The sequence below is a fragment of the Myxocyprinus asiaticus genome, chromosome 41, assembly GCF_019703515.2.
Source record: "Myxocyprinus asiaticus isolate MX2 ecotype Aquarium Trade chromosome 41, UBuf_Myxa_2, whole genome shotgun sequence".
Taxonomy (NCBI): domain Eukaryota; kingdom Metazoa; phylum Chordata; class Actinopteri; order Cypriniformes; family Catostomidae; genus Myxocyprinus; species Myxocyprinus asiaticus.
Genome location: NC_059384.1, coordinates 3,481,963 through 3,495,412, shown reverse-complemented (window position 1 = coordinate 3,495,412; position 13,450 = coordinate 3,481,963). Strand labels below are relative to the sequence as shown.

The 13,450-nt window shown below is 37.4% G+C and overlaps 1 protein-coding gene across 3 annotated transcripts in view; it reads right to left on the bottom strand.

Moving 5' to 3' along the window:
• Window positions 1–13,450, bottom strand: part of LOC127432140 (uncharacterized) — a 94,370-nt gene that overhangs the window by 28,631 nt on the left and 52,289 nt on the right. For all 3 annotated transcript variants that reach the window (XM_051682978.1, XM_051682979.1, XM_051682980.1), the window contains 3 exons: window positions 10,965–11,724; window positions 5,315–5,474; window positions 4,555–4,662 (listed from right to left, as the gene is read on the bottom strand). In XM_051682978.1, the coding sequence (XP_051538938.1) occupies window positions 4,555–4,662; window positions 5,315–5,474; window positions 10,965–11,724 (1,028 nt within the window). The remainder of the gene's footprint in view (window positions 1–4,554; window positions 4,663–5,314; window positions 5,475–10,964; window positions 11,725–13,450) is intronic.

Here is a 13,450-nt window from a genome sequence, read left to right as displayed (position 1 = left end):
CTTCTTATTGGACAGGTAAACTTACATAACTGCAAAGCATGTGAAATATAGTGCCATAAGGACTGATCTGTGTCATTTTAGCTAACTTGATCTTTCTGCTAACACTGACGAATTGCAAGCTACCTCGCTTTGTAACTTTCAAATAATTTCAATGATCTTCTCTTTATACTAAAGGTCAGGTATACAGGATAAATTTAAGCAAATACGCTGGATTCTTGATCGTAGTACAATATATGACATACAAAACATACAATAGTGCAACAGTAAACTGTCTGGTGTAGTTCGGTAGTATGTAGCTGTATGTGTGTATCAGTATGCTATGTTAGCTGATAAGTAGTTTTAGTTTAGTCTCAAAATTTGTAGTAAAACAATCATAACGGTGTAATTTTAATTATGCTACCTCATCTGTCAGCATGATGCCGGTGAATCACGTTCAGTCTCTTTGTACGTTACGTCATTGTTTTGGCCGATGCTCGCTCGCGTCCCTACGGAGTGTGTGCACGAGCGCGATCACGAGCAACAGGTAGCTGGCTGCAGTTCACTTAGCGGCCACAGGTGTCATTAATAACAAGGGTTTCTGAATCTTACGTACTGCACCTTTAAGATCATAGTTTCATCAAATCGATTACAAATACAGCTAACAGATTAAAGGAATATTCCAGGTTCATCACATGTTGAGCTCAATCGACAGCATGTGTGGCATAATATCGATTACTGCAAAAATTAATTTAGACTCGTCCCTCCTTTTTAAAAAAAAAAAGCACAAATCTGGTTTACAGTGAGACACTTACAATGGAAGTGAATGGGGCCAATTCATAAACTTTAAAATACTCACTGTTTCAAAAGTTTAGCCACAAGATGTAAACGTGCATGTTAACATGATTTTAGTGTGATAAAACTGCTTACTAAGCATTTCAGTGTAAAGTTATATCCAATTTACAACTTTGCTACGGCGTAAACCCTTAAACGACCATAAAAACGACAATTTAAACAACTTACAGCCCAAATAAAAATTCATGCAAGTGCTTCTATAAAAATATTAGCATCACATTTCTGCTGTAAGTGCCTCACTGTAACCTCAATTTTTGCTTTTTTTTTTTTTTTTTTTTTTAAAGGAGGGACGAGTCTAAATTAATTTTTGTGGTAAACAGCATTATGCCACAAAGGCTGTCTAATGATTTTAACCTGTACTGAACCCAGAATATTCCTATAAATGAACTTTTCAGTGACAGATAAACACTTTCGAAGAGGACAGAAACAAAAGTATTGTCTATAATCGTATCTTCAGTTCAATCGCAGTTTGCTCTCAATGTTGCAAATCCAACCTTGAAAGTGAATCTTACAAAAACTGTCAAGGCATGTTAATTTCATTAATACTTTTCCCCAAAATCAAAAGAAAAGAAAAAAATAATAATTTAACATAAAGAGCGTAATTTAAGATTGTTTGCATTGTGACTATTTCATGACAATTAAGCTCACCCACATTATCTGTCAGTTTCCTACTCTATATCGCATACAGCAGGGTTGTGGACTCGAGTTGCATTACTTAGACTCGAGTCACAAATTTAATGACTTCTGACTTGACATAAAGACTTGCGAGTCGACTTAGACAACAGCGACTTGTCTTGGACTCGAGCCCTCTGACTTGGAAAGACTTAATACCTTCTAAAACCAAAGATCAGAGCTGTACATTTAAAATGTACAAATTAGTTTGATTTTCAAATCTGCATTTCCACGCTCCACATTCAACCAATCAGAGAAACAACCAATCAACTTCTACGAGAGTAGGACCAAGTTTGAATATTGCGCATTCGAGCACGACAGTCAAAATGATACCAAAGGTAATTTCATTTGGATATAAAGAATACAATATCGAAGGCAACAAAAGTATGCAACATGTAGAACCTATAGGTTTAAAAATGACAGACACTTCATCAACAATGTCCAGTTTTGGAAGGCATCTGATACCCCGCAGACAGAGGTAAGTTGAGACTGTTAACTGTTACACGTCAGCTATGGTTCAGTAGCATTTAACTTAGCGTGTTAGCTGGGTTAGCTAGCTACTTAGTTCCACAGAGCTCAGTGCACTGCAATACAGTCATTGCTGAAACCAGCTAAACGATGCACTGTGAACAAATGGTTGCCACCCATCCCGTAAAACACGGGATCATCCTGTATTTAAAGTTGAAATGATGCGTCCCGTATCGAATCAATATGGGACGCGATTTGTCCCGTATTTAAGATGGTCAGATGGTGTCACTGCGAAATCGTTCCAGATCACTAATTTAACATTAAGTAGGAAATTTTGCCTACGGTGGGTAAGGGGTCATCTGAAAAGTCCCCACATTGCGCTAAAACGTGCTAATACTATGGAGGGTGTAATTACTACAGTAATTAATACTCAGCCACTAATTTAAAGTTGAGGACTTGGGACTTGACTTGAGACTTGAATGCAAAGACTTTGGTCTCACCTTAGTAATATAAAATGAAATATTACTGAACTATATATGTATACTACTACACATTGTATATGCATAATGATAGGTTATTAAAATTGTAAAAGTACAACTGGAAGTACATATGGGAAATTGCCATGAAAACAAAGCCACAATGCAAAAAGATCACACTTCATTTTCATCAATTTAAGTTCTTTTTGTTTTTCCTTTAGAACTGGAATTTTCATACAGGCAGTGTTACCTCACAAAGCTATAAACAAACTATTCTACAACCTTAAATACCACAACCATCTAATGCTGCAGTATATAGTTGAGTGGTCATGCTCACACCCACCAGGTGTTCGGAAGTTAACCGTTAGATTCACAGTACCTTATTCTTGTTGAGTTTCATCTGTGACCTGTTCTTCACGCGCTTCTGACTCACATTCTGTCTTTCTGAGTGCATGAACATGAATCTTTGTTCTCATATATATGTGTGTTTGCGTATGTGTGTGTCATATCTTGATGTCTGTGGTCCTAACGCTCTGAGCGCATGCTATTTATAATCAGGGGGTTGGGCCTGCATGGACGCGTTAATAACAGCTGAAACATACACACAGTCACTCTAAACGGTTAGAGTCTTACAGCCACTAAACAAACAAACGTGTTGCATTCTTAAGAAAGCGGCTTATTACATGGCTCTCTGGAATACTTTATTCTGATTGGTCAATCGCGGCATTCTGCGGTCAGACATTTCTGTATGAGCGCTAAACTGTATATTTGACCATTGTCCCAAGCAACCAATTTCCTACATACATGCTAGTTTCATGTGTTTTGTATCACTCCACAATCTCTTTCTTCTTACATAATCAAATAACTCCAACTCAAATTCATAAAAGTCCATTTATTTAATTATTATACGCAAAATGGTCCTGATCACCCAGTCGGCCTTTATTTTGCAATAACGACTAGATGAATAAACATTATCCCGTACATATTTTACAAACACATTTTATATGGCACTTTAGAGAAAACAATACTTAATGTTAATATTGAATGAATTCTCAATATAAAAACTCTATAAAAGCAATTTCTCTGACTCTTATTTTACTTGCCATAAATGTTTTTCAACTTGAAGCACTTTCATGTCCCAGGGGTTGATTTTTATTAAAACTAACAGATTTCAGCTTTTTTCTTTTTGCTATATGAAGGTCTTCTTAAAACTGAACCTTCATAATTTATTTAGGTACTTTTCAAATGAATTTTATGTACTGATTTCACAGTTTTAGCCTATTTTTGCATATTTAAACTTTGAAAATACATTTAAAAAATACTATTTATGACATGTTTAAAACTATGATATTATAAATTAAGAGATTTCAATATTTATTGTGTGGAAAGGATTTGTATAAATGTTTTAAAAATTACAACTGTCCCAAAATGCTGGTGCTATTTCCACAACACCAAACAATTTAGCCCCTAATAAAGTATTTTTTTTAAAAGTTAGTGTACTTGTTAACCAAGCTGACAAATGTGTCACTGAAGAGCATGCTTGAGATGAAAAATGAGACAAGTGATGTTTGAAGAAAACAAAGAAAATTCAAGGTAAATATCACTTGTGAGCAGAATATTCTTTTGGCCGTCCTTTCCAATCAAGCTGTAATTTTGCCAAATTATCCAAAAAGTGTGAAAATATTATTTAATTGGGTGTATTTATGAAGTAGCCCATTTTATTTACTTTTATTTTTTATTTTTATGTAATTTCCATCAGCATCATTTCCAGCACAGAATTTTATTAAACACAATACAGAGTTTGAGATGTGCTGGAAATGACACTGTGTGGTGGGAATTTTCATGACTTTCAGAAAAAAAAGTCTCCCGTGATGTATGTACATACACTGTTGGACATAATATAAATAAACTAGTGAGCATGTAAAAATGATAACAATATTTTACTTAGATATTTAAGACTTTTAAGATCACAGTGCTTAAAGTGACCGAAGTTGAAGAAACACCCAAATATTGAATTACTTCAGTACTTGATATAACAGCTTATGTAACTGTAATTCCTTTGGCGTTAGTATAGTAACTATTAAAAGTTTTATTTATATGCACTCACAGTCATGAGTGTCTCCGTGGCTCTGCGGTCCAGACTTTTGGCTCTTCTATAACCAGTTAGTGATGAAACAACATCTGTTCGGCCTTTACTTGAATCCAATGAAAACTCCTGCAACATATTAACACAGAAATTAAAAATGAATTCAGTGATACAGACATGATTATTACAGGTTACAGCCTCCATCAAATCTCTTTTATTTTCTCCCATTTTCTTCCAATTTGGAATGCCCAATTCCCACTACTTAGTAGGTCCTCGTGGTGGCACGGTTACTCACCTCAATCCGGGTGGCGGAGGACAAGTCTCAGTTGCCACCACTTCTGAGACCGTCAGTCCGCGCATCTTATCACATGGCTCGCTGTGCGTGACACCGCGGAGACTCATAGCATGTGGAGGCTCATGCTACTTTCCGCGATCCACGCACAACTTACCACACGCCCCATTGAGAGTGAGAACCACTAATCGTGACCACAAGGATGTTACCCCATGTGACTCTACCCTCCCTAGCAACCGGGCCAAATTGGTTGCTTAGGAGACCTGGCTGGAGTCACTCAGCACACCCTGGATTTGAACTCACGACTCCAGGGGTGGTAGTCAGCGCCAATACTCGCTGAGCTACCCAGGCCCCTCAAATCTAATTTTTAAATGGATAATTCCGGCTCTAAAATCTGATTAAATGAGCCACGTTTGAATGTATATAAAATTCTATATTAATTCTCAAAGTTCCTACAATATTAAACTACAGTATAATGATAATGAGTACCTGTTTCTGGTTGGAGAGGCGTCTCTCATTGCGTCCTGCTCTCTGATTGGCCATTCTAGAGTAGGAAAGGGCGGACTCTGTTAAAGAGCTTGTTGTGTCCATTTGCTCAGGAGTGTCGACAGTGTCGTGACACTCAAATCTCTCGATAACCTGCGAGCGCCTGCGGTAAATCACACAAACACAGAGCTCAGAACAGAAACAACAGCAGAAAAGTTCTTTTACACACTGATATTCTATTTTTGAGTCCAAAATAAAGCTTATATCAAACAATAAATAAAAGAGCTAATAAAAAAATAAACGTACATCAGTGAACATGGTTTTCCAAAAAGAAACTGCTTACAGCACATTTAACATCCTCTATAAGATTTTATTCTTTAAAACCTTAAATCTTTCCTTAACCCTTAAAGCTCTGAGGGTGTTTTTAAAGATTTCCTGTTTCAGTGGCATGCCCAAAATTAAAGGCTAATAACTCGACCAAAAAAAAAAAAACAAGGAGGGTGACGTGTTTGGTATCACTGTAAATAAAACTTTTCAGTTTTTTTATGATATAGATTATGATAAATTCTGAGACTCTCAGACTAAGAAACTGCTGAAAAATCACAAGGAAAATTGAGTCAAACTTTAGTTTTTTGTTATTTTTCTGATTTGACATGACATATCTCTGGGTGTAAATAAGCTGGCTCTGAAAAACTGCTTTTGCTATGTTCCCAATCATGTCAACTGTATATTTGTGTTGATACGACAAAGCAATCACAAGTTATAGCAATACAAAAATAATTTATCCTAGTGTACAAACATGCCTACATGTGTCCAAAAGCCTCTCCAAACAAATAAAACATAATAATTGTACATAAGAACTAATTACGCATACAAACACAACAATGACTAAAGGTTTGGATAGCATGCAAACATGATTTTAGTAATGAGATTTCACAGAATGAGTTTCATTCTGTGCCATTTGAGTCATCATTGTGTCTGTGTCAAGTACTTGGCGCCATCTCCTGGTGGCCATATGTAACATTGTGCTTCGTGTGGATTATCTAATGATCTCTGCATCTGATTACCTTGTGTGTGCGCTCGTTTGAAAGACAGTCACCTCCTCTAAGTAATGATACGTGTTATTTTATGTTCTCTTTATTTTTCATGACGATATAAGCGAAAACGTGACATATAAGCCACACCAACATAATTGTCAAAGACATATACTCAGCTATTACTTGCTATAAAACAAATAGGCTGGTTGTTTTCTACTATTTGAGAGCTTTCCAACAACATATGACACATGGCTATTTGATGAGTTTGATGTTTTTAATGATTGCAATAATGTGTACAGTGCAAATAATCAAAACGGAACACTTCTGATTTGTCTGTAAATTTCAAAGCACTTGTTCAGTTTTGGTCATAATGCCAGCATGCATTGGAAAGTAAAGCTTGTAAGCTTCCAAACGATACCTATCTGATACCCAATCGAGCTTAAAGGGTTAAAAGGTAAAGTGTGTAATTTCTGTGTCACTAGCGGCAACAAACAGAAAGCAAAAATAACGGCTGTTTTCAAACAGGTTTCAAACACTCCCCTTGTCTTCCATTGGTCAATCAAACATGTAGTCCCGCCCTGATTTCACGCTATTGGTTGAGTCAATGTTTTTAAGTCATCCCCAGTCAGGATACTCAAATAGAGTGTAATTCCCCTTGGTGCTGCTAGTAGTGCAGAAATTACACACATCACCTTTTAAAAGTGTGTATCCAAGATGAATTTTATGTGTCGTATATGATCAGATGGAGGAAGATAGAGAGAGAGAAGCAGGAAACCAGCCACCACAGCTATGAGCACAACCCTAAAGAGCACAAGTTTGTACAGTCATATGGCAGAGTTTATATTTAATATTTTAGACTTTATGTCTTAAGGAAAGAGATTGTTTGTGTGTTTGTGTGTGCACATGTTATAGTTTAGCCCCAGCAGATGGAATGAAAGTAAGCAGTGGGCGTGGCAGAAGGCATGTCAGGGCTTGGCACAGGGCAGGAAGGGCAGAGTTTCAGAGGGCTGCCTGAAAAAGAGGAAAAACAGATCAAATGAAACGGCAAAAAGTGCAAGCGAAAGACACTGAAATTAAATGAGAACAGAGCAGAAATAAAGAGCATTTTCAAACCCGTTTCAAATCTGTACAACTTTCTTCTGTGACACACACAAAAAAACATTCTTTTTTCCATACAATGAAAGTGAATGGTGACTGAGTCTAACATTCTGCATAACATCTCCTTTTGTGCTCCACTGACGAGAGAGAGTCATACAGCTTTGGAACAACATGAGGGTGAGTAAATGATGACAGAATTAAAACTTTTGGGCTAACTACCCCTTTAAGATTTCAGCAAAATGGAAGAGAGATCAGTGTGGAAGTTCAGTTTCACACAGTCTTCACTAGGTGGCATTAAAGCTGCAAGAATGAGATGAATTTCATGCTGAATCTGAGCACTAAAGACAACATTAGCTCAAAGAAACAGAAGCACTTCCACCCTGCTGATTCATGTCCTGAGTGTCATTGACAGATAATTGTATCCTTCCAGTCAGATTCAGCAGGTGGCGACATAACCTCCAGGTTTACAGCAGGCGTGTTGGCTCGGACAGAGCGAGCAGATTGTGTTTACACTGCATGGGAACTAGCTGGCATAACTTCAGTTTGCTGTACTGTACAGAACTGTGTATCTACTTACTATAAGTCTATGAACTATAAAGGCAAATCAGGCAATAAAACATGAAAGTATGCTACACAGATATTTGAAGTTTGTATGTGTTTTTTTCTTCTCCCCTTTTCCCCCAATTTGGAATGCCCAATTCCCAATGTGCTCTAAGTCCTCGTGGTGGCGTAGTGACTCAATCCGGGTGGCGGAGGACGAATCTCAGTTGCCTCCGTGTCTGAGACCGTCAATCCGCGCATCTTATCACGTGGCTTGTTGAGCGCCTTACCATGGAGACATAGCGCGTGTGGAGGCTTCATGCTATTCTCCGCGGCATCCACGCACAACTCACCACACGCCCCACCGAGAGCGAGAACCACATTATAGCGACCACAAGGAGGTTACCCCAACGTGACTCTACCCACCCTAGCAACTGGGCCAATTTGGTTGCTTAGGAAGCCTGACTGGAGTCACTCAGCACACCCTGGATTCGAACTTGCGACTCCAGGTGTGGTAGTCAGCGTCTTTACTTGCTGAGCTACCCAGGCCCCTGTATGTGTGTTTTAATGTAACTGGAGTGTGTGGGTGTGGCTCTGTTCCAAACTCTAGTGAGCTGCCTACCTAGACAGAATTTTTAGGCATCTTAGGTACACTCTCATTTCAAAGGCTGCTTAAGATTAAGGGATCTTAAGCAGCACTTAAGGGCACTTTGTGCCCTTCAATACAGGGTGTTTTGTTACGTCCTGTGGGTGTCCCTTTAAGAGGTTTACTGCTTATATACATGAAATAGGCGTCCCGTACAGGTCGTCTTCATTCTGAAGAAAATGTGTGTAGAGTTTGCCCATGCACAATTTACCACCTTGATGCTAAGGAGGAAGCAATGACCTTGTTATGTGGTTACTAAAGTGTTCTGATTGGTCATTAGTGCATTGTTACGCGGTTACTAGTCTGTTAAGAGTGATGGTTGTGCGAGATATTCCTATGATTTTTTTTATGCCCCTTTTATAATTTTTTTTTTTTAAGTGTTTAGTATGGAATTGGAGGAAATTATGATTATAAATACAATGTAGGCACTATTGGAAATGTTTATGGGATATTTTATGTCCATTTTAAAAATTGTGAGTGTTCAGTACTGAATTGATGGAAATGATGATTATAAAAACAAGTCACTATTGAAATTTTTTGATAGAAAATAGTTAAATCCCTGTAAATCTTTGTTTTCTGCACACATCATGATAGTGTGTTAAAGTACAATATGACAACAAGCATGGTTGATCTCCTTGTATCATCCCAACATACAACTACGTCAGCGATCGCCGGGAAAGCACATTCAGCTGACTGTTTACACAGCGTGTTATTATTTCACTTAATTTCCTTTAAAAATTAATCGAAAGGTCCCAAATATTCCACAATCCACAATGTGAAGTTTTAATAAACTCAAACATGCATACAGGTTATATATTTTCAGTTATTTTTAACAGTAATTCAACAATTCACAAATTTGTACTAAACATAGCCTAAATGTATTCAAATACACAGAACTAAGAATATTTTAAGAGGAAAATGCCAATACTTGCATTTCTTAAGTTCATTAATTCATATTATATATACACCGTAAACAGTAGGCTACAAGCACATATTATTTGGAGTCCTCCACGTACGTTTTGCGATATTAACTTTAACGATTAATTGATTAATTGGTTGTTAATTTCCATGACAATCGATTATGAAAATGTCTGAAAACTGACATCTCTAACTCAGTACAGAATTGACAGAAATACAATACGATAAATACAGTGTAGTCACTATTGAAAATTCTCGATACAAAATCGTTAATCCTTGCAAGTCTATGGGGTTTTTTATGCCCGTTTAAAAAATTTTTTTTTATTAATATTATTTTATAAAATAAGTGCTCAGTACGAAATTGCTGGAAATTATGGTTATAAATACAAACTAGTCACTATTGAAAATGTTCATCAGAAAATAGTTAAATCCTTGTAAGTCTATGGGATATTTTGTCCATTTTTAAAATTTTTAATAAAACTTTTTTGATTTTTTGACGTGCTGAGTGACTCCAGCCAGGTCTCCTAAGCAACCAAATTGGCCCGGTTGCTAGGGAGGGTAGAGTCACATGGGGTAACCTCCTCGTGGTCGCTATAATGTGGTTCACTCTCGGTGGGGCGCGTGGTGAGTTGAGCGTGGTTGCTGCGGTGGATGGCGTGAAGCCTCCACACGCGCTATGTCTCTGTGGCAACGCGCTCAACAAGCCACGTGATAAGATGCGCGGGTTGACGGTCTCAGACGCGGAGGCAACTGGGATTCGTCCTCCGCCACCCAGACTGAGGCAAATCACTACGCGACCACGAGGACTTAGAGCACATTGGGAATTGGGCATTCCAAATTGGGTGAAAAAGGGGAAAAAAAATACAAATAAATGATTTTTTAGCTCAGTACGGAATTGACAGAAATTATGATTATAAATACTATATAATCACTACATTTAGAACATTTACATTTTTTATCTAATTACAATTGTATCCCCCCCCCATAACAATGAAAGTGAATCTTAACATTCTGCATAACATCCTTTGTGTTTCACGTAAGAAAAAGTAATAAAAGTTCAGAACAACATGAGGGTGAGTAAAAAAAATGACAATTCTCATTTTTGGGTGAACTATCCCTTTAACATGGCAAAATGCTAACGTTAAACTCTGTTGGAGTCTAAATCTATTTAATGCAGAAAAGAAATGATGAAAAATAGCTTAGCAACATGCTAACATCAGACTCTCCCCTACTGACTCAACTGTGTGCATTAGTCACAGCTCTCATACGCTTCAAGTGAGGATCACTTATCAGTCACTTATGAGGTTAGGATTTTGCCTTGGAAGCTAGCTGCCTATTTAGACAGCAGACAGTGAGGGAGCTCACTAGGTTTTGGAACAGAACTTGTGTGTATGTAATAGTATGGGCTAGTCACCTTCGTTCCTGTCCGAACAGTCGTTCTACTTCCTCCCTGCCCGGGCTCCTTGTTCGTGCCCGCAGCTCTGGTCGCCTCTGATTGGATCGGAATGCTTCCCGATGACTGAGTCTTCGTGCCCGTGGCACATCTGCCAAGGCGGCATAACTCTGCCCAACTCGCCCCACCCTGCCCGAGGCTCCACCCACACTGGGCACAGAGCTGCAGTTTTGGGGACTCAAATCAGAGTCCAAAGAGCTCTGAGAAGATGACAGGGATGATGGGAGAATGCTTGAGTGGCGTATGTGTGCGTTCGAGAGTGTGTCTGGGCTGTGAAGGGGGCGTGTCGGGGAGCGGAGTTTAGCCGAGGTCTGGAAACCCAATGATGTGCCGTCCACAGAGTCATGAGTGTGTGTTTCAGGTGAAAGATGCTTATCTGATCTAACAGGTCTTTGTGTGTTGTCAGAGTGCGTGTTGTGTTTGTTAGCGCTGGCGTCATCAGAAGTCTGTGTGTTAGCAACAGTGTGTGTCATGTTTTTGTGTGGCATTTGTGTGGTGTTGACTGGGGAGCTGAAATGTTCAGGGTCGAAGGAGAGATACCTGGAGCGAGAGGAGGAAAAGGAAGTAGAGAAAAGAGTGGGAAGCTGCTGCGGTTGTTCGGCCTCCGGCTCGCGCTGACGTTGATGCTGTTGTCCTTCGTCTTGTTCGGGTTTGTTTTTTTCCAATGAAAAATATCCACTCTCCACCCGAGGCTTACGACCAACACTTAAGCTTCTTGATTCTGAGCACAAGAAAGACAAAAATCTCACTAGGTGATACACCAAATATTCACAATTTTCCAATTTGTTTGGAAATATAAAATTAAGCAAAATCATGAATATCTAATTGTATAGAATTTATTTGTCCATTAAACCTGTCATTAGAAAATGTTGCCATCCCTCCTTGTCTCGTTACTTGAAACTATGAGAGTGTTTCGATTCAAAACTCTTTTTGAACATTTGGTTTGTGTCATCACTCAAAGATGTTCATGGAAGTCTCAGTTTGACATCTTTTGTGTATTAAAATGTTTAAGTACATATTTATATTTTGGTGCATATACAGCAAATGCATCAATTCATTTCCATGAATGATTCAATTTGGTTTGTGTAATTACTCAAAAAAAAAAAAAAATGTACGGTAGACTCCACGTGGCATCTTTCATGTATTATAAATAAAATATATAGATAACACTTCACAATAAGGTTCCATCTGTTAATGCATTAGGTATACGAACTAACAATGAACGATATGTTTTACAGCATTTATTAATAAAAGTTAATGTTAGTTTATAAAAACACAATTGTTCAATGTTAGATCATAATGCATTAATGTTAACGTATACAACTTTTAATTTAAAAAATGTAATATATTTTGAAATTAACAAACACAATGCTGTAAAAGTATTGTTCATTATTAGATCATGTTAACTAATGTATTAACTTATTCTTACAAATGAAACCTTATTGTAAAGTGTTACCAATATATGTAGATAAATATTGCTGTTTTTTTTTGTTTTTTACTATGTATTGTTATTTTGGTGCATATAAATGAATATTATTAAATAATGTGTAAAGGTACAGATTATGCGTTTTGTAGTAATTAGTGGAATTTTATAAAAGAATAAATAAATGAATTAATGAAATATGTCATTACATTTTTGTTTGTTCAGAATTTTTATTTAAAGTTGATGTAAGCGATTTTTGCCGTTAGTAGTAGAATTTCCACAAGCTGAGCAGTTGGATTTGCACTCCGAAGACACTAAACGAGCTTTATTGAGACAGAGATGCAAAATAGCGCCCTCAACTGACAACTGTTATGAACATCATGACAAAAAAATGGCATTAAGCCTCAATAATTCGCAACTGCAACTGCAACTACAATACTATGAGAATGCGCAAAATGATTGAAGGGTAAAAAGCGTCAGAGATTTTTAGTTTGCCGTTTACAGAGTCTAGAGCTGTCACAGAGACCAGTGAGATATCTCACAACATTTATTTCTTTAATATCTTTCAGGGAGTAGGACATTTTTTTGCATACCTTTCCATGAAAAAATAAAAATTGCTTACAGCACCTTCAATATATTAGTTAGGATCAATTATTGGATTGCATTTATGCCCCTAAAAAGTCTGTGTAAACAATCCTTTTAAAATAATTTTATTAAATAAATTTCTGATTTGTTATATCTGCCCTGTCGAAAGTTGAAACCGTTAAAAAATGCAAAAGTTTGAAACCTCCATTTAAATGTATTAACTTCATCGTTTTCCAAAGTCTGCGGTTATGAAGAGTGCTTTCAAAAGTCTCCATTTTCGGTGGAGTAAAACACCATTCTAGTGTGGACGAGATGCATAAATGCTGCAAAATCAATACATTTTCAAACTTTAGTGTAATCAAACGGATTAGTGTGGATGTTGCCTAAAAGGAACTGGAATCGTTAAATTCCTACGATACCCATCAGTATTGGCAACAAC